We start from the raw sequence: 27942 nt of genomic DNA, 5'->3' as shown, positions 1-27942 counted from the left end.
TTATTTAAACTTGATGTTGTAAAAAGCGAATAGATATTTACACTTATTTCTTTTGTAGATTTGTGCCCCCCTAAATGTAGGCTGTAAGTCGAATTTTTTTATCGCAATGCAAAGCTGAGGTATATAATACTCAATACACAAAAAGCTAAATCTATGATATTCATACGAAATATATGTTGGCAATCAGTAATCAGTTCACTGCATGATTTAAAATAATAGGCTACTTCCTCACAACAAAGAGAATACATATTTTTTGGTTGTGTGAAGTAATTAACCTGCTATATATACAACTGCAGGATGTTTTTAAATGAAAGCATTGTTGTTTTTACAGCTCCGATGTAATTTCGTTCACATTTCCTTTGGTCGACGTTTGTCCGCAAAGTTTTATTGTTGTAATTTTACTGAAAAAATACAACAAAGTTATTAGATATAACAAGGCACTGTTTACTTAGTCTTTAAGGGTGCGGTATTATAAAACTTCATATTTGGTATTTTGCAGAAAAAAACGCACGATCTATAAATTAATTGCGCAGAAAAAATAATAAGTGTCAATGTTGTAGATTGGTTAAACCTTTAAAAAATTACCTCGAATACTTTTATGAGATTTTGCAAATGTGTGGCTAGATAATTATAAATAATACCTCGGCATAAGTTTGGCGTCGTCCAAAGTGTGGGGTAGCGGCTTGTTTCTGGTCTCAGGAAGCAGCAAATAGGAGAAAGCTGAAAGAAGAATAGCAGCCGCCATGCCGAGTGAGGGTGTAGTGGTGTCGCCCGAGTCGCCTAAGGCATTAAATGTGTCGAATTCACTAAATCGTTGACTTAGACATGTTAGGTAACCTGTTGGTCAGCTTTTATTGCGCAATATCGCCATTACAAGCATAGTTTTATACAGGTATATTTATAAAAAAAAACAGGGGACGATTTTAAAATGAAAGTATTCTGTATGTTAAGTAGGCTAACACCTGCAAAGATTATAAAAGGAGCCAGCATTCCGCCGATCCTCGAGCACGAGCTTGAAAACGAAAGAATTGAAGATCGAATGTTGGTGGGGAACAGTTCGCTGTTGGTTGCAAAGATCACGTTGAAGCAGATCGCGATGGTAAGTTTAGCGAGCATTGTCAATACAAGAGTTGCCGTGCCGCTCACTGGAAAAGTGTGCAAATATATCGCTGCTCATGTTGTTTCACTTAAATTCAGTACTTAAATATAAAACTAACGTAGATTAAACAAACAAAATGTAATCTTAGAGGAGTTTCAAATGTGCCATTCACTTTTAGCAATACCACTTGTCAATGTTTAATCAGCTAAGAAGAGGCACCGTTGTAGTAAAAAATTAATACAATAGGCTATAACCTTATTTATGACCAAAATTAATGACAATTCATTTTAGGAATTGTTGCAGCGCTTCTCAAATGGCATACATCAGGGTTTGTTTATATGGATTTTGTGAACATAATATAATACTTTGATGTGAATTCCTGACCACCAGAAGTTTTGCAGATAAACAATTTGTTGCAGTTTAAAATTAAGCTGTTATAACATTTGTTTGCTTTTTTAAGTGTTTTACTATTACACCTATACAATAAGGGAATAAGCCTTGTTGTATTGGTTCTCTATGAAAATCCTTTGTTACTAGTGTGCTTCTATAGTAAATAGGGTGCCTTTCATCTCTGTCTAAAGGTGGTACTCTTAATCCAGCATTGCGTATCTAATTATCAAAACTCAAAAGTTAATATACACAAAAGAAATACACACACACACAAAAAAAAGTAATTTTAGCTTTTACCCGTCGATAAGAACGGACTGAATCCAACTGATACTCCAGTGACAACCATAAGAACAATGTAGCTGTTGATGCGGCCAAGTTTGTTGACTCCAAAAAAGTAGAAAAGTGTGGAAAACGCCTCAGTGACTCCTCCGATAAATATATTAACAAACCTACTTCCGGACAAACTGTCATTGTTCAAAGCAATTGCGTAATATGTCATTGTCACTACAATCCTAGATGAAAGAAGGAAAGTCTAGCATGACATACAAAAGAAAGCTAGGAATACAAAAGTTTTCAGCCGATTAGGTCATAAAAAAGTATGCGATAAGCATCTCTGCATTGCGAATAAATTATTCGACGGGTAACGACTAATGCTAAAAAAGTCCAATTGACCATCATTCATTTTCCACATTGCGACATGTAGAAACCCATTAAATAAATTAAACAAATAAGAAAAACTTATAAATAACTTGCACAAAACATTGTTATTGAACATTATGATTTTTTTTTAATTACTCAGGGAATAGTGCAAATCCATTAAGGGCAGCGGTGCACAACCTGCGGCCGTTGACAGTAATTTATGCTAGCGTGCACACTGCACATGTTTGAGAAAACACAGGTATTGGCGGCCGTGCGTCAATACAAACTTCGTGCCAACTTTATGCGGATTTTTGACTTTTAAAACCAGGGTTTTTATGTTTAATGCCAGGAAGATCAGAATCTTGTTTCCGATCTGGATTGGCTAAAACCAGTGTAGGCAAGAGAAGGGAAAATATTTACGGCACAATTTAGCGTAGAAGCGTCAATTGTAATATTGCCACCTTTTCCATGCATTCAAAACCTAGGGATGCCATTGTGTGGATTCTGCCTCCCTATACACAACGCAACTTCTGACAAATTATCCATATGGTTCTTTGCAAAAAAAAAAGCATTTATTCATAAACGTGAGTAACACCTTTTCAACTTTTAAAACAATACAAACGCACATTATAATTTTTGCATTCAGTTGTAACACACTAGATCGCTAGAAGCGTACAATTGTTAACATATGTTCTAACACAGACGCGCCCGAATTATCCTGACAAAGACCCGAATTATCCTGACTTGAGCGCTACAAGCGTCTAAATCAAATCGAACCGCGTGAGCGTTGACAAGTTCCTATAGTTGCAAACTTTATTTAATTTCATAAATTTACCTTTCAAGGTATCGTATAGGCATTACATCATTAGACTGCAAATCATAACTTAGCATCTGATGGGCATCGATACGAGTACCAATATCATCACTTTGTATCGGGTATCGCAATTATTGGACATTCCTACCGGCGACCATTAGAAAACGACATATACTGTATGAGGTCGTCAATAAAGGTTATGCACTACTGGGTTAGGTTATTTTAGTTAAAATGTGGTGCTTTTAACGCAACTTAGAATACTATATAGCAATTATATTACAATATATAAATATAGGCATTATTTCAAACCTAATACTTGACTTTTCAGGATAATATGGTAGCAATTGTTTATTTTAGGATTTAAATGCACGATTTGAAATTCTTGTCCATGTGCCTATATTTTACATTTTATCACACATTTACAATTTGCAGCTTAGTAACACCAACTTCTATTGCTTTAAATTTACTACATAGGACCAATCTAAAATAAGTTGTTGGTAACCAAATGATGTTTTAAAATAGTCTCAGTACCTTACCAAGAAAAAAGAACGACAGCAAGCCGAATGACCAAGATCCTTTTCCTCACAAGTCCGACAACCGTTTGCCACATTGATGCACTTTTAATGTCAGTTTGTTTTTGATCCATTATAAGATTCATATGGGTACTTATGGTAATTGAAGTTCTGTTATACCTGGCAACTTTTTCGAGTACTAGTTCTGCATCCTTGTCCCTGCCTTTTGCGACAAGCCACATAGGACTTTCGTCAATCAACCTGCATGCGTATTAGTGCAAAATTATGCGCAAAACAACAGTTACAGAACAAAATGTAACTCAAAAAGGTATAGAAAAATTATTGAAAGGTAAAATATGGGCGCTTGTTCAAACAAATGTTAAATTGTACCAATAAAATGAGTCACCTATTTACAAAAGAACCTTTTTAAGAAAGCCAATCAAATAGCTTACTGCCTAATCAATATAACTCTATAGGCCATCGGCAAAAAGGGTCGGCAACCTACGGCTCGCGGCCCGCCAATAGAATTCATCCGGCCCGCCGCCTCTTTGACAAACTAAACATGAGTCCATTTCAAGACTATTTTTAGTACGTAAATGCGAAAAAAAAATTGCGATTCGCGCGAATAATCTTGTCCACGTCCGGTTTGTTTACGTTTTGATGCTGTCATTTCAATTAGATCAGCGCTTCTCTCCGTTGCGCCGTAGAAGGCTGCCGCAGGTGCGTCGCGGACGGAAAACGTATTTAAAAATATTAGACATACATTTTTCAACATTTTTTTATTTTTTATTACGGCAATGTAACAAAAACTTGAAAAATTCAAAAAGCAAGAAATTCAAAAGAAAAGCCAGTATACCAAAAACAAAAAATAAATCGCGCTCGCTTCGCTAGCCTGGTGTGCCCGGACTTACAAAGGTTAACAAACACTCAAATACATTAACTATTAAAAGTTTCCTTAAAATAGTTTTATTACACTTTTCATTAGTATATAGTATGGATGACGAATTTTAAAACAAACATTTTTTTTCGCGCTTTGGGACAACACTTTACTCCCTCCTTTAATGTTATTAAACACGTTTTTAAGAGGAAAAAAATCCGAGGCTCGCCTGATTCACAGTTGTTCTAACATTTTAATAAAACAAATCTTAGTTAACATTTTGTGCGGCCCGCAGAGACCTTTCTGAGTTTGGTTTTGGCCCGCGACTAGAAAAAGGTTGCCGACCCTGCTCTAGGCTATACTTTCACCGCTGTTATGTGTGATGATAATTAAGACAGATGAATTTTAATTATTTCTTCGCTTGAAGGACGAGGTATTGACTTTTAAAGGCTCGAAGAAAATTAAAGAAATAGTATAACTTATCTTCTCGGAAATTTTACTTTTGTTCAAATTGACAATTTTATTTTTTGTTGAAAGACAGTCTCAAATTGTCACTTTAAACAAAAATAAAATTTCCAAAAATATAAAATATAGTATTTCTTTCATTCACTTCTAGCCTTTAAAAGTCAAGGTTATCACCTCGTCCTTATAAACGAAGTATAATCAAAATTCATCTGCCTTAACTATCATCACTCAGGACAGTAGTAACAGTAGACTTTTCATAAATATTTTCTAACCGGAACTCTTGAGAAAATTTCTAGAGATGACGTCACAAAGTTACGTCATAGCAGGACGTCTAAACAAGCAACCTTAGGAAATCGTCCCGACTTTGAACACTGTTCAATAACTTACCAGAGTAATGGAATGTAAATGACTCCGATCATGCCACTGAACCTCAAAAACCATCGCCAGTCGGTGAATACAAAAGCAATGGGTGCAAGTAGCATGTAGCCAACCGCGAAGCCTAGCTCAATACTTGCATACATAAAACTTCTTTTATCGGGTTCCATAAATTCATATCCTTTGAAAAAAATAGGCCGGTAACAACAGGAACTCATTGCGAAAACTTGTACATTTTTAAATTACATTACATGCTGCACAATTTACCAAGAATCTTTTAAAAATATGAACACCTATAGACCTAATATGACTGCTCCCGCGAAGTTGCAAACAACACCACATCCACTGCAGGCCATGAAAAATCCGTACATCACAATGCTTGAAGAAAAACTTGTCAAAATGGAAACAACAAATTGCATAGCGGTGAACAGAAGAAAGCTCACTTTACGACCGAATCTAAAAAAGTGTAACTACATTAAAATTATGAATTACTACTTTTGCAAGTAGTTATAGTTTAATGTGTCCCGATTTTTGCAACAACAGAAAAATGTCTTTTTTTGGAATGTGAAAGCTTTGGGCGGCATTGTGTTGACACCCGAAGCAATCATATTTTATCAACAGCACTTAAATAAATATATTCGCCAAGAAGCAATCTCAAGCAGTAACAATTGGCATGTAAACCGATTAATAGCGTAAAATACAAAAAAATAGGTTCCTATTAATACTTTTTAATAGGTTAAAAAACGTAAATAAGACTTTTTAGGAAATTCTATGTTAATTCGTAAATCACATAACAAAATAAAAAAAATACATACGGTAACTTGATCAAAAAATAATTTAACCGAATAACTTGCCTGTCAGACACAACTCCTCCAATCATTCCACCGATCATTTTGCCCACCATATATATGGACACGAGTGTTGGCTTTATCCAAGCCCGATCACACACCAACACAAACTATGAAAACAAGGAATAGCGATTGTAAGTTTTAATAGTATTGTTAATTATGGTGATTTTTTTGGCTTATTAACATTATTTCCAGTCGTTTGTTAAATGTTAAAAAATGGTTTACAAAACCAGGAAAAAACTCTATAGTGAGTATTTGAAATTGTCGTTTAGTTTAAGATGTCATGAAAATTTAGTTTTAAATCAAATCAACATTTTAGCTGTACTATATCTTTATTAGAGGAATACACGATAGTGTCAAAAAAGAACGACAATTTTTCACATCTCATTTTAGAAAGCATGTTCACACTTCCTAATTTTGACGCGTGTTTTTCCAATTCGTATTCAGATTTTTGCTTGTTTAGAGACTGTTTACAGGCACACAAACTTGTTCGGACACGTCCAGAAGCACTAAGCATAGACCGAATTTAGGCTGGCCGGAATCTGAAGTGCTTCCATTCTTTACAGTCCAAGAGTTTTTGAATACCCACTGCGTAACTTTATAAAATTGTAAAACAACTTCGAATTAAACTTTAATTAGGTCGTGTTTAACAGAATGGGTGCCAAATTAAGTGCGATCAAGTCATATAACTGCATGTATTTTGTTAAATACGTTGCAATGCACATTATCCTTACACCGAAAAATAATAAAAAATAATATCATTATTTTCTTTCTAAAACAAAATTAAAATAAATTGTAACATAGGTCGCATGGTTAAAATTTTGATCTCCTTGATTATATTTTGTTACATTTCCGAGTTGAACAGGGTTTCTGATCAACCTAAGTCTTAACAGCGTTCAAACAAAGAAGAAAAACAAAGTGTTTCAAAACTTAATTTAATTATGTTCATCTTTCACGGAAAAAAGATAAGTATCGGTTTCCCAATAATGAGCTGAGTGACTATATCTGGGATGACCCTTGTCAGTACCAAGAGTCTATTATTTTTACCTAACAAGTAATTAACCTATTTATAGATAAACTTTTAAATTTTATGGACAACAAACTTTTACGTCTTGACATTGTTTATAGCAACGTGGATCGGAATGACCAATAATAATATCAGATCAAAGCCAACACCCGATGGCAGTACTTCTTCTATACCAAGGTGGTGTTGGATAATAAATTAATTTGTGCAATTGGAGTCGTAATTCCGATACAACTCAGTGTTCTCAGGAAATAGTAAATTATTATTATAAATCTAGGGAAACTCAGCTAATAAAACATTGCGTTAATTTTGTTGACTATACTACAGACATATTTTGGCTTCATATAGTCAGTTGTACTTTAGTCCAAGCTATTGGTTGTTAGCATCGGAATTAAACATTCTAAATATTATATATCCCTAATTGGAGGAACCACGTAGTGCTGTGGGATAATAAAACCTGTTTAATTACCCCAATAGTTAAGATTTAGATACGAAACAGAATTTTTGCGCGAAGCCTTTAGAAATCGACGACCACAGCTTCGCAATGCCCAGTTTGGCAACCTCTGCAATTGTGTGTTGCGTGTGTAAAAGTTTGCGAAGCACTAATCTAGAGCAAATAGTGATATTTGGTTCAAATCATATTGCTTACAAATTTTAGATATAGGTTTCAATTTTGGAAGCGGAAACGGAATTAAGTTATGCGCATAAAATAAACAAAAGTCGAAAATAATGTCGTCTTAATAATAAATGTTTTTCTGATTTAATAAGAGACCGTGCTGCTTTATAAAATGTAATGAAAAATATAAACTTTAAACCAAATCAAAACATCACGTTAAAAAAGTCGAACAAACCCTTTTGTTGTTTGCGAAACACATTCAAGTCCTACAGAACCAAAATTAAAAGTAGCAAATAATAGGGTTAAATATGAATTTGTGCTAATCGAAGAAAGGAAAATAACGACACTTTGTAAGGTTACCTCGCTTGGTACAGTCTGATAAGACCCTTCAAACAAAAATTGTTGACAAGGCAAGTGTTGACTTCCGTTAGTCGATTCTGGCAAAACATATAAGAGAACATTTTAGCTGACTGCTTAAAGCTAAAACGTTATTCAATTTACAGAAAAATTACAAAAATTTACCCAAACTGTGACTTAATCCATTCTGTCTTTTCAATATGAACACACCGAGAGTTTAACGTACTACTCAAATTAAGCCAATAATTAAATTACGGATGGCATTCATCTCGTTTTCACGAAGTATTTTCATTACAGCTTTCATGGTGGCCATGGATGACACCGTGTGTATGAATTTCAGGCGCATTTTTTCGCGCTTCGCACAAACTGACTTAGTTAAACCCATTTTCTATTGCCAAAATCATAGGTCCGCCGCCCCTGATTGACATTCGTCAAATTTTTTTTTAAATGTAAGGTACATTAGTTAAAACAAACATAATTGTCAGTTAAAATTAACGGCTCGCAGGTACTTTTTTTCAGGTTTCGCTTAGTCCTCGCCTAAGAGAAGGTTTTCCTATATCATGTTTTATACTTTATCAAGGTCGACTATCGTTCATACTTTTTTATATTGCTAGTATATTAGGTTTTTCTAATACGTAACCCTTGCAGTCATGTAGCCAATACTTTTACAACATGTTGCGGAAAAACAAGCTTTTCATTAAAGAAAGGTTGTAATAAATTAACATTGAGAAATGTTTGTTGCTTTTGAGAGGATGATCAGTGATAAAAAATTTACGTTTAAACCGGTCGGTCCGCAGTGCAAAAAAGATTGAGGACAGTTACAATATTCACCTGAACTATTGTACAAACATTGATTTTGATTCGAATATACAGCTAAATCTTGCGTTGGAGGATCGGTGTCGTTTGGATGATGGAAGTTTGAAACCTGTTAATGTAACACAATGTAACGATATTACGGCGATGGTCTATGATCTTAAGAGTTAGGACAGTTTTAGGAAACAGTACGAATCAAAACCAAACACGTGTAGTGCAATTAAAATGCAAGAACTTTTATATGATATAAGAAAATATTATTAGAAATTCTTTCAATATAGAACTGTGCATAAATACATAATTACCATTCTATCATCTCATGTCATATTATTTTACCTTATCATCATCACGGTGCGACTTTTCTTGAAAACCATCAGCGCAACTGAAGTCGGGTGTGAAGTGAGAATTAAGGAATTGAAGACCAGAAAGCGGGTTGGTGATGGTAGAAAGAAATAACAACAAACAAAGGCGCTTTTCGTAGCGCCCAAACGCTTTCGTTTTGTCCACACCCTTTTTCATTTCGAAGGCAATTGTTTTTTGCCTTGTTTATAAGGTAATATAGATTAAATCACCAAATTACATAAACCTTGCCTGCAACATAGCTCAATTTGCTAATGATTTTTTTAAGTTGAAATGTCTAGTTTCTTTTAAATTATTTTTTTACTTCAAGAGACTGGTTTGCAATTGATTTTACCTCAAGATGAATTATTTTCCTAATCACCCCTTTAAGCTGAAGTTTCTCTGTTGGGCGCACCAAGGTTTGGCGCATAAAGTTTAACCTTATTCCACTTAATCCTGTTTAACTGAAGTAAATTAACTCACGTAACAAACTTGCTGAACCATGTAGAGTTAGCAGGTAAAATATATAGGGCAAGTAAATAGAAACCTTGCATTCCCAAGTCTATATACTTCTATATGGTGCTGTGCGCTATGCAATAACACCTATTTGTTTGTGCATTTTCAATGCTTCTTAAATATAAGATATTTAAATTTTTTTGTAAACTGTGATCCCAATTTAATGCTCATTGGTTTGTATTATGGTGAACAATTTACGAAAGCGTCTAAAATGCTACGTTCGTCCGGATTTGAAACTTGAGTACTTTCATTAGAGTCCCGAGGATATAAAACTTTATGTCAACTTTTATTAACTTGATTCATATCGTTAAACGAAGGAATACAAACTATGCAACAAAAACTGTAGTTAGTCGAATCTCTTCCGCGGGCTGTAGTTGGCGAACCTTCATTTACATTGACGGTAAGAGCTGAGTTAAAAATATGTATGAGGCTTGTTCGAAGTGCTCACAGAAGTGTCAAAACATGTGTAAGTGACATCGGCAATAAAGTATGAAGAAAAATTCAATTGTACGCTTCGTCATCTGCAGTATGGTAAGTCGACCCTCGAGATGTTATACGTCAGCAATTTTGCTGGAGGGAGACTGCGTGCATATAGCGATACAACTAAATATTATTAAAGTAATCCGTAACATTAACAAATCGCCAATGTAACTTAGGTAATTCTAAATGTTGTGAACGGCAAAGAGGCTTAAAAAGCAAATACCGTTGATTTTGTTCAAATATACACATATTTATTCATAACTATGGCGATTATTTTTTGACTGAAAATATTTATTTTTACAAAATTTTGACAAAATTTTGACCAAAAATCTTTGGTTGATATTTTATCATTTCAAAAAGGCAAACAACCATAAAAATGCCAAAGAAAACAAGACGCAAGAAAAAAATACGATGTAAACAGTTAAAATGCAACGTAAATATAATTGCAGAAAATTAATAAAAGCCTTATAGTTATCGAAATATAAAATCATATAATCGCAAATCACAAGACAAAAATGACAGCAAATACTGCTCAATATATTTGTCCAAATGAGAAAGGGCTGGGTGGTGTATTGCCGTCTTACGTATATACCGTATCCCTCTAATGAAGATATAATATAGTTAAAATAACGTTGACTATAAAATTAAAACTAATCTTTTTTTTTGGATAAAATTAAAACGAGAGTTTCTAAAAGCTAACTATAGATTTTTTTTAATTTATTAAACGATTTATGTGCATTTTTATTCGCTTTTGACTTGAAATATATTTGGCAAAATTTTGAATTTTCTTAAAAAAGAATCTCCCTAGTCTTAACTATATACACCTGGTTTATCGCATTAGGTTCAGCTCAAACTTCCTTTTTGCCTTATAGCTATGTAGTGTGTATCTTTGATTTGGACAAATGGATTGAACAGTTTTTGCCGTGTCTTTTTTCAGTGGTGATTTGCAATTATCTTCATGTTAAATCTTCTTATCTTCTTATGCAGTACTTACAACAATGGGTTGTTCAAATCAAAGTGTTTCTAATAGGTAAAAATTTGTCAATATTTACAAAAAAATTAGACCTAGGCCTAGTCATAACCAACAGATAAATGATGATTTATGTTTTAAATAACTTCGCACCAAAATATAAACTTTCGAACTTCTAAACATACATTACTACGGAATACCTTTTTTAAGTTAGGGTTTAACTACTAACTTTTTACGTAAGTATTTAAATACTCACTTTAGGTTGCACCTTTAATATAGTTAGTATTTTTTCTTACTGAAAGGATTAAAATTGAAAATCCTAAAATATTAGACACCGAAAATATAACTATTATTCCACACAACAACGGTTTTATTTACAAATGTCATAACCAGAGAAACGAATCGTCAAATTATAGCCAAACACAAACATACGCAACATCATTCATTATAAACACATATTATATGTTTAGGGGTGAATGCACAATGTTATAGTGTAATATAATCCAATTGAGTCCGTCGCTAAAGGCATTTCCTAAAATAGATTTTTGATATGGCCAGCAAGTATACGTTCAATTAGTCATGTAATGTATAAAGCTGTGTGAGACGGCCATTGGTAATTTTTTCACGGATCTGAAAAAAGTTTCTAAGGGATTTTATTTTCCAGGTGTTTAAGCGATGAAGGAGACTATCAAATAAACATAATAATCGTTTTGATTGTATAACTAATAGTACTTCCGCACGTAAAAAATATCGTACCGAAATTCCACTTGTTAAAATGATTGCTTTTGTTTGTTAGTGAAATATCGATGTTAGCAAAACAGTAATTAAAACGAAGTATTGTAGTCTATAAAATTGACAAGAAGTTAGACGGGGTAATCCAAACGCTAACCTATATTTTTATTTAATTTGTAGGGGCAAGAAATCCTAGAAATTAGACAAGTATGAATTATTTTTTATAGCTGTTAATTATGTACTACAAATGATTAACATGTCTTCAGTTCCTCTGTTGTTTCTGTGTCAGTCGATATTGTTCCACATATCTTCATTGTTGTCAGTTTACTACATAAAAAACATGTAGCCTAAGATTTCAAATTGTTTTCAACAAAAAGTATAAACATATGCAACATTCCAATGTTAAAAGTCTTCATGTTGCACTTATTTCTATGCATAACACATTGCGGAAAGCCTTCTAGTTTCAACCACAAACATTACACCAAACAACTTAGCATTCTTTAAAGGGCTTGCCTGGCGTCATTATCTGGATTGTCAAACTTTTGGGGCTTGCGGCACCCTAAAAATATCTTAAACTTTTAGCGGCACACTTTTAACATAACAACAATACAGTCATTTTACAATCACCCTTAACACACGGCAAACTATGTAAATGCATCAATATTATTCGTTTACAATGGGTAGTGCGTATTAAGTCTAAAATTCTTACGTGTATACCTATTGGTAATACAAATACCGGTACTCTATTTTCTGAAATTACAAAAAAGTTCGCGGCACACTTGGCAACCTCTCAGGGCACACTAGTGTGCCGCGGCACAAAGTTTGGAAATCACTGGTCTAAAGTGATGGTCAGCGGTGGGATTCAACCAATTTAAACCTGTTGGCGCTAACGGGTTTAAAAACAAAAAAAAACTTTTCTTAAAACTGACAAAAGTTTAAAAAACTGGTTTATGGATATCTTCCTCAGATACCTAATTATCCTTTAACTGTGGTTTTACGCAAGGACTGTGGTTCACCAAAGGGGCTAACCTGCATGCAATTGGCAAACGTGGACAACTAGACTTATTTTGGCTTTTTAAAACTAGTTTAGAATGAGAATAAGAGCATTTTAGTTTACTTAAATTAAATTACAATGAGAATTAGAGCATTTTAGTTTTCTTAAATTAGATTAGAATCAGAATTCCCGAGTTCCTGAAAAAAACGAGTCAATTTAATCAAATCGCAAATTAAAAAAAGTGAACATTAAATATATGTGCGTTAATTTATAAAAGCCTTTTAAAAATAGCAATTAATGCTTTTTCGGCCGAAAAAATTACATCCAAGTTGTTTAACCAAATAGTTTTATAGTTTCAATTCTTCGTTTTGACTGAGAGACTAAAAAGTGCTGTTTAACAAAGTTTTTTACAATCCGAATTAGATTAGAACTAGAATTAGTCGCATTTTGCTCTAATTCGTTGAATTAACTAGAATTTCTAGTGTCCAGGTCTGACAGTAAGGCTTGTTTTTAAATAGTCGATATTCTCTAAATAAATTACATAGCAGATTTATTTATAATATTACAGTATAGGTAGTCCAGTAGTACGTTTAACCAGTTCGCACCGGTTCGTGTGAAGCGCTTCCTGAAAGTAAGTAAAAAAGTTCGCAGAACCGGTTCCTGGCCGACTCTTCTATACTAGACATAACGATACTAATATAATCACTCTACGTAGGGGTAATAGTGTTGGTTATAGGGCGAAGGGGATAATAATTATTTTACTAATTTTTATTTAAAAACATTGCGAAGTCTAAAAAATATATTGGAAGTACAAAAGTATTCAAAGACTCGAGTTTTTTAGGTTTTAGTTTTGATGAAAAAATACTTAAGTTTCAGTCTTTAAATAGATAAATAACTCAAAGTTAGTGAGAAAATTTTGTAAAAAGGGTGCCGTAGTCTAAAAAAGTTTGAAACCATTGCCTTTGTGTTTTGGTATTCAGATCAAACCCAACAAGGTGTTTTCTTGCTGATTAAACTTTTTATCAATTTTCGTTTGTAGTTAGTCACCAATGTATTGCGGCCTGCGATTAATCCATATTGTTTACTTGTGATATTTTACATTGATTTAAGTAAATAAACAATGAAAAAATAAGGTTTAACCTCTGCATTTGTTTGGCGTCGTCCAAAGTGTTAGGTAGCGGCTTGTTTCTGGTCTCAGGAAGCAGCAAATAGGAGAAAGCTGAAAGAAGAATAGCAGCCGCCATGCCGAGTGAGGGTGTAGTTGTGTCGCCCGAGTCTCCTAAAAAATATTTTATCACTCCTTATTGATACATTTATGGACAGACAACTGGTTTTGAATTTTTACAAAAATCATACCTGCAAAGATGAGAAAAGGAGCAAATATCCCACCAAGTCTTGAAAAAGCACTTGTAAAGGACAATATTGAAGACCTTACGTTGGTGGGGAACAGTTCGCTGTTGGTTGCGTAGATCACGTTGTAGCTGATAGCGATGGTAAGTTTAGCAAGCATTGTAAACACAAGGGTTGCCGTGCCACTTACTAAACAAACATTTAAATAACATTTGTACAATTTATGGGCCATTATAAAATGTAATAAAACACATTAGTAAACGAATGGTTGTGCCTAAAAAAAATGATTGACATCCCTTCACCTTAATTGATATAATAAATTAATGTCTAATTTATAAAGAAAACAAGCCAAGATGTTAGGTATTTGTAAAAATTACTTGCGCAACTCACTTAGTTATAATTTAAATCCTAAGTTTCTAACTTTGCCCAAATATAACGTCCAATATATGGTTAAAGTCTATTGCCGTAAAGTTCACTATGTAATGTTATTGAAATATATTGTATGACGTATTTGATAGTAAAGTGATGCAAAAAAAATCTGAGTCTTGTCAATTCTGCGCTAAAATGTATTAAGTTACTTTTATATATTACCAAGCGGTTGGTCATCTTATTTGTGAAGGAGTTGTGGAATGAAGGTGTTATCCGATATTAGGCAAATTTACCAAGTAAAACTTAATCTTTATGTTAAACCCGGACTTCCCAAACTTTTTAATCTGCGACACTTTGAATTTATTAAAATGTTACAGCACTCATCAGATTTGGCATTGATAAAGATTTAAAGTTGTCTTCTGCACAAATTTGTTGACGTAATTGCAACTTGAAACTCACGACCCCAGTTTAGGAATTCTGTCCTTAGTTTGATGGTGCAATCTTGCTCCGTCACTGCTTCTTCCAGGTAGGCTACTTATGCGGTTCAACAAAACTTGTTTGGAAACTGTTTGACCGAAAAGTCGCACTGACTTTCATGTCACGATACGGCCACCACACATGTTGTACAAACAACTATAGGCCGCTGTGGTAGAAGATAACACAAGATCCGTCGGGACGAAGTTTAAGGTAGTTGAAGTTACATGCTGTTAACAGCACCAGTGCGTATATGCTGATAACCAAACGGTTTTACGCGGAGTGCGAATCGTGGTCCCATAAACTGCTCATAAATTGTTAGGGACCAACAACAAGTTAAACAAAGGTTAAGAATTGAAGTTACTTTCATCTAGCTCAGATATTTCTATGCTTTACTTTAACAAAAAGCTTTCGCCATTTACCAATTGAACAATTTTCCTGGAACAAAGCTCTATCAACTAATACAGCGTTTCTCGAACTTTTTGAACCCGACTTTTGTTTTCAAATAAATGTAATACTATATTAACAGGGGCGAATCTGGGGTTTTTGTTTAAGAGAGAGCGATGAAAACTTCTAGGGATGACGTCAAAGTCAAGTCAAAACACTTAAAAGTAACTGTCGTTTCCAGCGAACCTGTGCGCAAATAATTTAACAAAAAAATACAGTTTGTATAGTTTAACAAAAATTACAGTTTGTAAAGAGTCACAAGGCGCAACATGCCATAATTCATACAAAGCGCTAATGAAGTGAATTGATTTCTTTAAAACGGACAAAAGTAAAATGTTTGTCAGACACAACCGCTAGGGCGTACGTCCACTTCGAAAAGGACTGCCTAAGAACGTAAGACCTACGAATGGCTCAACTTCTATCACTGGACTAAATTCGCTTAACAAACAAATTATGCTATACGTTTTTGATGAAACATATTAAGTATGTTAGATTTAAATGTTCCGAGCGAAATAATTTTTTAAATTAAAAAACGATTTTTTAATAGAATTGTGAATAAAGAAGCGCAGAAAAACGAAAAAGCAACACTACAAATAAAACACAATATTGTGGACCTATAAAGCTCTGCATAATAACCCGTTACGAAGCGTTGCATGACTATCACATCAACATTTTTAAAAAAGACATCGGCCGCCACAATCCTAATCTCCCCTTACCATACATGCACACGAACCCGCAGTGGGTTCATCGATCCTTCCTACAAAAACAAGGGCTGGGGATCAAGCGACTTATGTGAATCCCTCTATCCGTAGAAAACTACCGGGTGGACCAATCTGGTTTTAATTATGAACTCACCGATAGCTAAGAATGGAGTGGCTCCAAGGGCTAGTCCGGTGATAACCATGAGAAAGATATAGCTGTTGACGCGGCCCAGTCGATTGACGCCAAGTAAGTAGAACAATGTGGAGAACATCTCAGTATCTCCTCCAATAAATATATTGATAAACCTACTGCCGCTCAAACTATCATTGTTCAAGGCGATAGCGTAGTAGGTCAAGGTAACAACAACCCTGGAAAAAAAGAGCCACCTCAGCTTGTATCATACTTGGTACGTATAAGGAAGACCGGGGATGTCCCGTACAGTTTACTCAAGTTGTCTATTTTGTTAAAATTTATATACATTTTGCCTCAATAAATGTTCCAATTCTCTTTTGAAAAATAGTTTGGGTGCTTGTTTCCTCCTACTAAATAAGACATGCATTAAAACCGACCTAAGTAAAATACAAGATTTCGAACTTGCCCTGATAATGGGATAAGTCCGGGCATGCTCGGGATTACATCGGACAACTTTCTTGTAACGTAAACACATTCTGGTTATTTAACAAATATTTTACAGATTTAGCACATGTTGTGGCAAGAGAGGTAAATCGCATATCCAATAGCGGCCATTTTTCTCATTGACCATCCTACAGATAAATGTAGACTTGCATTCGTTCAGTTTTAGTCGGGACAGGGGCGACTTTTAGGGCTTCCCGGCGTCCCGATTAGTCCACCAAAATGTCCCGTTTTTGAGTCAACAAACATTTTAGTTAAAGATCACACGGATATTAGTCTTTTGTCAAATTTCGTAATAATTTCTCCACGCTCCCCTTACGTTAAATTTTTATATTTGATAAATGGTTGTACTGGTTGCGCATCGTCATAACGTTCATCATTTTGTTCCGTCATTTTGTAAGCTATTTCAATTTAATTCGTTAAAAGTTTTTTTGTTCGTTGTTCACTGGTGAACGTTAGTGCATGTACTTAAAGTTGTTTAAGTAAAAGTAAACCATTAAGATAAGTTTATTAAAGTATCGGTATTGTATACCCCAGATGTGTGTAATTTGTGACTGTAAATGCACGAAACTGCCGTTAACTCGGTAAGATACGTTGCCTTTATATTAATTCTTGGTTACCACATACAGTAAGTGACTTAGTTAACCTGAATTCGTGATTTATTAACTATTGTTGACCAAACCTTCGGTACTGTTACGTTGCATCCCTGAAACGTTTTTGGCGATTTGAGTTGTGCGTTGTGACGTCATAGCGTTGCGTTGTGCTCATGAGAACTATATTTTAACACTGTCGCTGTCGGCTGTGTACGGTCACGGTTTAAAAATGTTCGTGATTGCTTCACTCAAATAAAGTAATTTGCTAGAGGTTTTACATTTTCCGTTGATACTTCGACCACGATCGATGTTAAAACCTTAAAAACAGAGGCAGCATGTGACGCACCCAGGAACCTAGCCACCTCCATTGCAGGCCGGGTTACCAACTTGGTGAAGAGTGATCTGATTTGCGTTTTATTTCCTTGCGTTAAATGTAAAAGTGATTATTACGTCACAATAGCGTACAATTAATTAGGGACGGACCCAGGATTTCTGTTGGGTTGGGGCAGAAAAAATTACAGGAATGAATGACGTCACTAAGATATAACATAATGTGAAGTAATAAAACAATTTATCTTAAAACAAACTGAAACTGGACTTCATGGGAGTAAGGGGACACGCGGCACGACATGTATGGTATACATATAGCGTATTTGTCTGAACAGATTTTCAACAAAACGACCAAGAAGCGCAAACTTTTTAATGTTTTTTGGGGAAGGGGGTAAATAGCCTGATGTGCCCCTTGGATCTGCCCTGTAGTTATTCCAGTTGTGAGTTGAATGTTAGCGCATTAGCTACAGTATATTAAAAAATAGTATGCTTGTAGGTTTTCCTGTGGCAATTTTTTTTTAGAAATCAAAATTTAATAAAATATTTTTTCTTTAGTATTTTTTTTTTACTTATACATTGACTCAGGAATTTTACTGACAGGCCTATCAAGTTATGTTATCACAATGCCATACACAAAGTATCGGGAAAGGGTTTGTCCGATATATCCCGTACACGGTAAATCCGATCTTCCCTATGACGAAAATTTATAAAAAGTTAGTATTAACTTACACGCTAGCAACCGATGCTTACATACTGTTGTGTTAAGTTTTTGTATTTACATACCACGAAAAGAGTATGCTAGCCAGTCGACCAGCCAAGATCTTTGTCTTGGCAATTCCAACTACTATCTGCCATGTCGATTTAATTTCTTGCTCGTTTTGCTTGTCCTCCATCAAAAGATTTATTCTTGTGCTGACGACGTTCGAAGTTCTGTTGTATTTGGCCACCTTGTTGAGGACTTCTTCAGCCTCTTTGTTTTTACCGTTTGCGATAAGCCATATGGGGCTTTCGTCGATCATCCTGTGTATTAATACGGATTAACGTAAAATTAATCAAACGATGAAATTAGTGAAATAAATCTTTATGAGATTCCATAGAAAAGCCATCCTACAAAAGAGTATAATAGTAATGGAGGTGTTCTTTACCAGAATAATGGAATATATATGACTCCAATCGCCCCACTGAACCTTAAAAACCATCGCCAGTCGGTAAATAGGAATGTTGAAGGGCCAAGTAGCATGTAACCAATCGCAAAGCCAAACTCGATACTTGCATACATGTAACTTCGTTTGTCAGCCGCCAAAAATTCATAACCTTTAAAAACAACATATGGTTAATACAATGTATTCAAAAGTGTCATCTTTATGATTTTTGCTCGTAAAATGCCCTTAAAAAAACTAAACCTCGGTCTGATTAACAAAAACAATTTGGTATCGGTGACATTACAGAACATATATAACATTCTAGCCTGCAGTGAGGTAAAGTTGTTATTCGAACAAGTGGCAGGTAACGGTGGGTATGGTTGTTTCTCGATCAGCTCCAAATTAGCATGCGTAGCTCAGTCAGTATGAACCTTACCGCAGGTTAGGTTTTTTCCACACGACACCTGTTATACACTTTTGAGCCCTGCAACCATTATCTTGGAGCTTTGGACCCTACCACCATTATCTTAGGCTACAATCATTCTAGGTAGGCCTGTATATTTAAAATCGCCACGATGAAACAACGTAAGCAGAAACATGTTTAGTGCACTGTATTTTAGGGCGAAGTATTACCTAAAATTACGGCGGCTTCAAAGTTGCACACTGACCCGCATCCACTACAGGCCATAAAGAACCCGTACATTAAAACGCTTGAAGAAAAACTTGTCAAAGTTGCAACCACAAACTGAAGAGCGGTGAAAACCAAAAAGCAAACTTTCCGGCCGAACCTAGAAAGGGGAATTAGAGTAACACTATTACAAGATTTCTTGAATTTACAAAACAAGGATGTATTGAAGTAGAAATACTCGATAATATCAGATTAGGCCAAAACTCGATGCCATGTTGTGATATCCCTACTTGTCAGTTACCAAGTTAAATGTACGTTTTATCTATGATATAATATTGATTCTCGACAAGATTTCGCAAAACCTTGCTGCATCAGGTCACATTTCAAATGAAAGCAATTAAAAGGCACGAAGTAGAACACAAGCGCGAATAAAATGCGATAAGAATAACAAAGTCTAATCAATCCACAAGCACTTTCTTGCAAAGACGTATGTGAACGACGCAAAAAACAATAATAACCGGAAGTTTGCGCTTCGAAGTACGCTGGTTGTAGATAAGCGTGCTGTGCGGCGTAATGCGACACCCAAATCCCGATAAACCCTAACATTGATAGCGAAGGCAGAAACGAAATCATAAAAATAAGTTGTTTTTGGAAGCGGGTGGGTGGCAAGGTTCTAAAAAACACCTAGAACCCGACACAACATCAACTTACAGAACAAGATCGTAATCCGTCGACTTCAATCTAACGTAGGTACAACTGAAGCTTACAAGCAATTGAATAACATCACGCGATGCCAACCGCTACCGACTGACCCAGGACTAAAATTTTGAACAGATCTGCTCAAATTTTGTCGGCCAATACCAGAAGACATGCAGTTAGACATTATATCAAATATCCCACCAGATCCGCAACCGGCGGGGTACTTTACCTGCTTCCCAAAATACATAAACAACGAAACCCAGACCTATATGCAGTAAAGGCAAAAGGGACACTACTGACGGAAAACATTCCAGGTTCCGTCGAAGGCATTCTAAAGCCTCGTGCACAATCAGCCAACAGCTTTGTCCTCGACACGACTGAGGAAAATTAATAACTGAAAAGTCCTTCCAAACGGCGCAATATTGGCTACGATGGACGTCGGAGTCATTACGTTAAGACATTTTAATTTTATTAGCTTAATATTGGTTAGTTAACCATAGTAAAATGCGAGCATTTGATTTGCACGGATAGTAATTTACTGTACTTGAAAAAAAACATTTTGCCAATCATGTAAATGGACGTCGATTCGCTGTATTCTATAGCATTCCACGCACGTAGATGGCTTTGAAGTAATCATTAAACGTTTGCCTAGTTTCCCAAGCATCATCGGTTTCTAACAAATTTATTTTCTAGACGACCGTCACTTTTTACAATTGCACCCAAGCGAGGCTCAGCATCGGACAAAGCATAATTTAAAGGTTCGACGCCATCAATATTGGGCTTAATCGGAATTTGGGTTTTACGTCGCGTTGCGCCTCACATCTCAATTTTCTACACCCAGCAAACTTCGAAACGCAGACCTTCAGTTATTATTGTGTTTTGTGCCAGTCACATACGTCTTTGCGAGCATGTGCCTATATGCGAATTTATAAAACTTCACTATTCTTATCGCCTTTTACTCGCACTTGTGTTCTATTTAGTGCACTTTAATCAGGGATACGGAGTCGGTTAAAAATGGTCCGACTCTCGAGTTCCGAGTCCGATTTCGGTCAAATGTACGATTTCGTCGAGTCCCGAGTCAGGCCTGACTCAGCACTCTAAACTACAGCCTGTTTTCCGCTTATTTGCGTAATTAAAATAACGTGGATATTCAGCAATCCATTTTACTCATAATACATGTTTGGAAAATATTTCACCATATGCTATTCCAATGTTACAATTTCCAATGGGCGGCCAAATCAGTTTTAAAAATTTGGTACTGCGCAAGCGCATGTCGGACACGGGACTCGGGTAGTTTTGCGTGGTCTTACCCGAGTCCAACTCCGACTGCGCAGCCCTGATTTTATTTGCGTCCATTTCCACTACATTAGCCTGATGAAGCAAGCTTGTCGAGAATCAACACAATTTGTCTTTAAATAGTGCCACATGATTGCCCTATACCATCAGTGGTTCCCAAACTTTTATATTCCGTGGCCTATATTTTTTTTTATCAAAACAGTTTGTGACCCACCATGTGCCGTAATCTTTTTGTATTAGCTCATAATCCAAATAAAATATGTTAACCCAGTTGATACAAATATAGCAAAATTGCCTGTCCGCACCTTACGCCCACATAGTCGGACAGTTTCTTAATGAATGCATTGATTCTAACAACATCCAAATAATTCTTTTTACTTTCGGTTCATTTCTAGATTGGAAATAATTACTCTATGACAACAAACTGAATTTAAAGTAAACTGTCGTGTTAACTGCGTAGTGAAAAGAAAACACATGACGTGAGATTTTGCCTTGACGTATATAGTTCAAAAAAGCCCAAAATATGGAAAATGGCCTCCTTCTTATATAGTTTTAGATATGCTTACAATTATTTAAAAAAAACATATTTAGTTGCAATATTTTCGACATCTCTATGGCCCACTGAAAATAGTCATGTGGCCCACAGTTTGGGAACCACTGTCCTATACGTACCGAAGTTTCCTAGTGGGAAAGGGAAAGCAAATTTTGGACAACCCAAAAACATTACATTAGTACGTTTCAATTTTATTAGCCTAAAATTGCTTATTTAACCATAGTAAAATGCGACCGTTTGATTTGCAGTGATCATTTTTAGTACTTTAAAAAATTAACCTGTCAGATACAATTCCTCCAACCATGCCGCCAACCATTTTGCCAATCATGTAAATAGAAACGAGAGTAGGTTTTATCCAATCTTTATCGCACACTAACGAAAACTGAATAAAATAAAAAGTGATAGATAACTGTCATAATGTTAATGGTAATAACAAAGATTAACAACGTTAGTTTACCTCTCGTGGGACCGTTTGATAATCCCCTTCAAACAAAAACTGATCACACGGAAATCTGTGTTGGTTTTCATTTACCGAGTCTAATAAGAAAATTGATTAAAGAAGAACAATTTGTTCCACACAACACTTTGAGATCAACTTTACTTTTCACACCGTAGAAATAAAACAGAATTCGCGCTTTTGCAAACTATTATTTGTGTTTAATGTCTTCCAAGTAAATCTGTTATACCAAAGGCGTTGTACATATTAAAGCATTTTGCGTCGCGTAACTAACAAAACTCTATACGCCGGCGTATCTATTTGTTTTTGTGTTTGGGAAGCCTGGATTTGTTTTTTCACTATAGAATGTGAAAGAAAAGTTTCAGCCTTGAAAAAGCATCGGTGTTATCCAGTTATAAAGACAATAAAGTGATGCAAGTATTCTGACGTACTGTATTTACCTGATACATTGTAGTAGAAACATTTGTCCTTGTCGGAGTTTGCAGTTGCATTTCCAAAATCAGATTCAGTATTGTTCTGTTGACCGTTCTGCAATTTTTGTTAAATTAGCTATAGGTGCGCTGTCTGTGGCACTGCTGATATCCTGCCGTGTATCATCCTAGCACCGTTTGTTTCTGTCAACTTAATGCCTATGTTAGTCAAAACACACGCAAAACCCGATCGTATACTCACTGATTGGGCTTTTAAGTATATTATAGAGTTTAACATATACTGCGTCAGACAATCTAAACTAGTGCTTCGTTTTTTTACAACCCTGTGATTGCTCCGATTTTGTTATCGGGCATTCACAACCTGTGCCATTCTCTTACCTCATTTCTTTCCGAATTCGTAGCTTGTTCAATCTGATTGGCACAAATGTAATCGGGAGTAAAGTGGGAACTGAGAAATTGTAAACCGGAAAATGCATTTGGGACAGTTGCAAGAAATAACAACAAACAAAGTCGCTTTTCATATCTTCCAAATAACTGCAACTTGTTCTCGAATTTCATTGCGAAATTATTAAAATAACAATTTTACACCATAAGTCTTCAGCAGACTAACCGAATCAGTCAACAAATTTTAGCACAAAAATTACCTTTAGCAAATAAAACGTAATTATTATGGCACTGATTTTCAAAAGACATTGTGCGATAGTTCAACGGACCTATCTAATTTGCCCAAAAGTCTTCTATGGAAGAAATTACAGAAACGATGTAACCTTTTGAGCTCCTTGGTATGACAGATCGATTAGTAAATATTTAACTTTTGTTTCGAAAAAGGATTTAAAACACTGTGTAGAGAAGAGGTTCCCAACCGGTGCGCCGCGGCGCACTGGTGCGCCGCGAACAAAATGAAAAATAATACAATATATATAACTTATATTTTGTTACTTTTCTTGTAAGCTTAGCTTATTTATTCCACAGTACTTTCAAGTGGAAAACATAATAAGACCTACAAAGCAACTATATCTATAAGTCAGATCAGCATGGTCCAACTTATTTTCATCGCGGGCCAAAAACAATCTTTTTTATCTTGCGGGCCAATGTTTTTAAATGGCGATTCTTGGGCTTATTGCTGGTAAATTATACATAGTTTATGGTAGCGCATTGGCCACACAACAAATTGATCGTGCTCGACACATTGATTTAAACATTACGTTATCTTGTTTCAAAAGATCACCAAGTTAATAACCGCTGGCCTATGGCATATATAGTAACTTTATGAAATGTACACCTTTGTTCAGCTACGGTAGTTATGAAATCACTTAGGACCATTTACGAAGTTTTTTTGTTAATTGCAATAACAAAAATTGAAGTGATATTGCTAGATTAAAGCAAAGCTGACCATCAGTTCGCGGGCCGAAAAAGCGGAGCTTGCGGGCCAACTTTGGCCCCCGGGCCTGCAGTTGGACCACACTGAGTCAGATAATCCATAATACCATAGTAATATAAGACCACCGACATAATAACGCCAAACTCGCAGTAGTGACCACGGCAGAATAAGATTTAAAATAGTCTATTAGGATTATTAGGTATTAGCTATATTTTAATCTTTTTTCTTAACTGTCTTTCATTCCGAAGTTGCTGTTGTTCTTATTTTGGTCTCAAGACTGGAGTTAAATATATGCAACTATAAAGCCTATATAATAAAAAATTGTAATAAAAAAATACAGGTACACCTCAAATGCTAAACGGACCCATTGAACACAAAACGCTTTTAGGTTCGTTTAAAAATCGTTTAAAACTCGCACTCGTCTTGGTCTTAGTTGTGTTCAAAACGTCTAAAATCGTAACGGTAATAAACGTTCGTCAAACCCGACAAAATCGGTTAAACGCATTTAAATCGGGTTCTTTATGACACCTTTTAACCGTCTAAACTTCGTTTTCGTCTTGGTCTAGCTTACGACCATGGGAAATCGTAACGGTAAAACGCGATCATAAAAAATCGTTTAAAAAAACGATTTCAGATATTTTTTTTACAGGCTTTAAAATGTATTTAGGTAACTTTAATTCGTCTAAAACACATGAGAAGATAAAATAACCGTTAGTGGTTGATATCACAATCGTTACCATATATAAATTTTATTTCCTTGCTCCAGGAATAGGAAAGTGGAGTTCTTAAATGTTTTACATTTCTCGACGAAAAGTTTCCGAGAATCAGCTGAACAAAATGAAAGCAATCTTGATGTGCCACATTGTAAAATGTTGGAATTATGTGCTTGGCAGGCATTTAGTGGATGTGTGCTACCTTTTGGAAAAATGCAAATTGCTTTATTTTCGGTAAGGTGTTGATGATAATCTGCTTAGCTTAACAAATAGATGGGTTGTACATGTCACTCAAATTTATTTCAAACAGAAATGAACCGTGCAGTTATGAACAATCGATCGGACTTGAATCCGCCAAAAGTTTTCTAACCTGTAAAATACCTGCTTTATTGGGATGTTGGATAATATCTAATCGAGGCCTATGCCGATATATATAGTGGTAGTATCGATGCTCGTCCGATAAGAGGGCTACAAACAATTATGTGCAAAACATATCGCAATTACCTTGCATTACAGTCCTATTTTAAGATCGAACATAGAGTTTTTTTACTTGAAATCTACATTATTAAAATGATAATAAAATGAATGGATATAAATAGGCTTTAAACGCAAAACCAAATTTTGATCAAAACCCTGGAAACTACTACCATTTTACTTATCATTTATTCCATTTTGGTTATTTGTTGATATAGTTGTGACTTTTTTATATGGGGATACTTGTTGTACAAAATATCAGGTATCGAATAAAGTAATTGCCAGGCATCCATACTGTCACACTATACTGGAGACGGGGAATTTTATTTTTTTCTAAAAGTAAATTGAGATAACTTAAGACATATATGTAAAAGCAAACCATCTGCCACCAAATACCAGAAAAGCTACTGAAGAACTACACGATTTATTTAGAAAAATTAGAAGAGAAGTAATTTAATAAGTTTGCGCGCTTAACTCTATATAGCTGTGCTTCCTTTAACATAAAGTATTTTGGAGAGAAAAATATCATCCCTTTAAATTGTTATATGTAAAAATAGCCAACAAACCCAATAAAATACCTGGAAGTATGATAGTACCCTAATTATATACTAGGCACACATCACATTCGATAATTGTTAGGCCTACCTGGTTTTAGAGTACAGTGCAATTATAAATAAATATCACTATTCTTACCGGAAAGTATCTTACTTTTAGTATGCCGTTGTCCTAGAAATGTCAACACGAATGAAAAAGCTTTTGACCATGTTAAATAGCTGTCAAACGTTATGTAATCATAAAATTGTTAATTCGATGGTAATGTACTTTAACTGACTCCTGCGCAAGCAGGTGTAGCGCGTCGGCTTATTATTTGTAGTTATTTAATTACGTGGCCCAATTGCAGACCTGCCACGGTTGCTCGTAAATTAACACGAAGATGTTATTTGCATTCCGTAAACACGCCTCTGCTAATTGATGACCAGGCGTGTGTACAAAAGCCTAACGAGACGGCATCTTAACTGAACCTACTGACCGTAACTGGAACTGACTGGATCTCAATTCAACCAACTGATATAATGTAACGGACAGACTTTATTATGCTGACTGTGTTAGTACTGTACCATGGACTTTAATCTATTCCTGGAAGTTGATTGCCGTTCTGATGTTATACAATAAACTCAGATCCGTTTAATACTTTGCTGTGGCTAAACTGTTTGAACACGCAACCTTTTCAAGCAACCTTCGATCAACCTTAACAAACGGAGCCAGACTCAAATCATAGCAGAAACCAGCATCAGCTTAAAAACTTCAATCAGCTTTAGCCCTGCACAGGTTTGCCTACAGCTTGAATATATAATTTGCTTCTTTGTATTCAAGTACTGTATATGACTGCAAGCTTAACATCCCATACAAACCCTAGAAGTAACTACAAGTACATAGGATTCAGAACTTCAATTGATCAATACATCTGTACTACACCAAGGGTTCTTAAACTTTTTTGACCGCGGAACCCTAAAAACATTTTTTTCTTCGCATGGACCAGTCTTAACAATGTTTTTAGAGATGACGTCATTAACTGACTTCACAATATAAATAGACTTTAAAAATCTATTGTTTCTGGTCAAAAAAATGTGAAATGAAATGAAGTCCAAATAAATAGAGTACAAAACCGTTTTATTTTTAATTACCTATTTTATTTAAAAAATTAATTACTTCTTAAATATACACTAATAGTTCAATAAGCCTTCATGCAGTGTTGTAATGACTTAAGTCAATGACTTGACTTAAGTGCACTTAAGTCACTGTTTTCAAACGACTTGACTTGACTTAAGTCATTTGGGAAAAATAACTTGACTTGACTTAAGTCTTTCGGACAAATTACTTGACTTGACTTAAGTCATTTGGACAAATGACTTGGGTTAAAATAAAACGTTTTTTCAAATTTTTTTTGTAAAATTGATTATCCAAATTTTAGCACATAAAACAAATTGCTTGCTATATGTTGCGTTTTTTTCTTATTTTTTAGTTCAGTTATTGCTCATAATCATACAAATTTAAAAATTTTAATAGTTTAAAATTTTATTTTTTAACAAGGACATGACTTAAAGTTGACTTGCTCTAATTATGACTTGACTGGGACTTGACTTGCGCAACTGATGACTTGGACTGAGACTTGACTTGTTATTTATTCAAAAACACTTGACTTGGACTTAAGTTGTTTTACAAATGACTTGACTGGGACTTAGGCCAATTTAAAATGACTTGTTTACAACACTGCCTTCATGGATCCCGTAAAACAATTCACGTACCCCCAAGGGGTCCATGGATCCCAGTTTAAGAACCCCTGACCTACACAGACAAAACAACCCAGATTTCACAGTGTCACACACATTTTATCGATTGATTTGCAAAT

The 27942-nt window shown here is 35.1% G+C and overlaps 2 protein-coding genes across 2 annotated transcripts; both read right to left on the bottom strand.

Annotated features, from left to right (window-relative positions):
* Nucleotides 1–325: 325 nt before the first annotated feature.
* LOC146168528 (organic cation transporter protein-like) lies at nt 326–9348 on the bottom strand. Its single transcript, XM_083386289.1, has 9 exons — nt 9166–9348; nt 6026–6129; nt 5509–5627; nt 5184–5352; nt 3479–3715; nt 1787–2001; nt 963–1145; nt 642–780; nt 326–401 (listed from the first exon to the last, which is right to left on the bottom strand). The coding sequence occupies exons 1-9, from the start codon at nt 9346–9348 to the stop codon at nt 326–328; spliced, it is 1425 nt and encodes a 474-aa protein (XP_083242415.1).
* Nucleotides 9349–11483: 2135 nt separating this feature from the next.
* LOC146168527 (organic cation transporter protein-like) lies at nt 11484–23811 on the bottom strand. Its single transcript, XM_083382387.1, has 11 exons — nt 23343–23811; nt 22974–23061; nt 22534–22613; nt 22355–22458; nt 19534–19688; nt 18904–19072; nt 18542–18778; nt 16356–16570; nt 14217–14399; nt 14001–14139; nt 11484–12193 (listed from the first exon to the last, which is right to left on the bottom strand). The coding sequence occupies exons 1-11, from the start codon at nt 23520–23522 to the stop codon at nt 12118–12120; spliced, it is 1626 nt and encodes a 541-aa protein (XP_083238513.1). The 5' UTR covers nt 23523–23811; the 3' UTR covers nt 11484–12117.
* Nucleotides 23812–27942: the final 4131 nt, after the last annotated feature.

Source organism: Ascidiella aspersa, chromosome 1 (genome assembly GCF_963924565.1).
Source record: "Ascidiella aspersa chromosome 1, kaAscAspe10.2, whole genome shotgun sequence".
NCBI classification, from domain to species: domain Eukaryota; kingdom Metazoa; phylum Chordata; class Ascidiacea; order Phlebobranchia; family Ascidiidae; genus Ascidiella; species Ascidiella aspersa.
The sequence above is the reverse complement of the archived record's forward strand: the minus strand, read 5'-3'. Positions and strand labels throughout refer to the sequence as shown.

Coding starts and splice junctions, on each gene's coding strand:
- LOC146168527 (XM_083382387.1), bottom strand. CDS start 23,522: ATGAAATTCGAGAACAAGTTGCAGTTATTTGGAAGATATGAAAAGCGA. Junction 19,073..19,533: donor TGAAGCCGCCGTAATTTTAG/GTAATACTTCGC, acceptor TTGTTTTTAAAG/GTTATGAATTTTTGGCGGCT. Junction 14,400..16,355: donor CACTCCATTCTTAGCTATCG/GTGAGTTCATAA, acceptor ATGTTTGTTTAG/TAAGTGGCACGGCAACCCTT.
- LOC146168528 (XM_083386289.1), bottom strand. CDS start 9,348: ATGAAAAAGGGTGTGGACAAAACGAAAGCGTTTGGGCGCTACGAAAAG. Junction 5,628..6,025: donor GGAGGAGTTGTGTCTGACAG/GCAAGTTATTCG, acceptor ACACTTTTTTAG/ATTCGGTCGTAAAGTGAGCT. Junction 402..641: donor GACGCCAAACTTATGCCGAG/GTATTATTTATA, acceptor GTATTTTTTCAG/TAAAATTACAACAATAAAAC.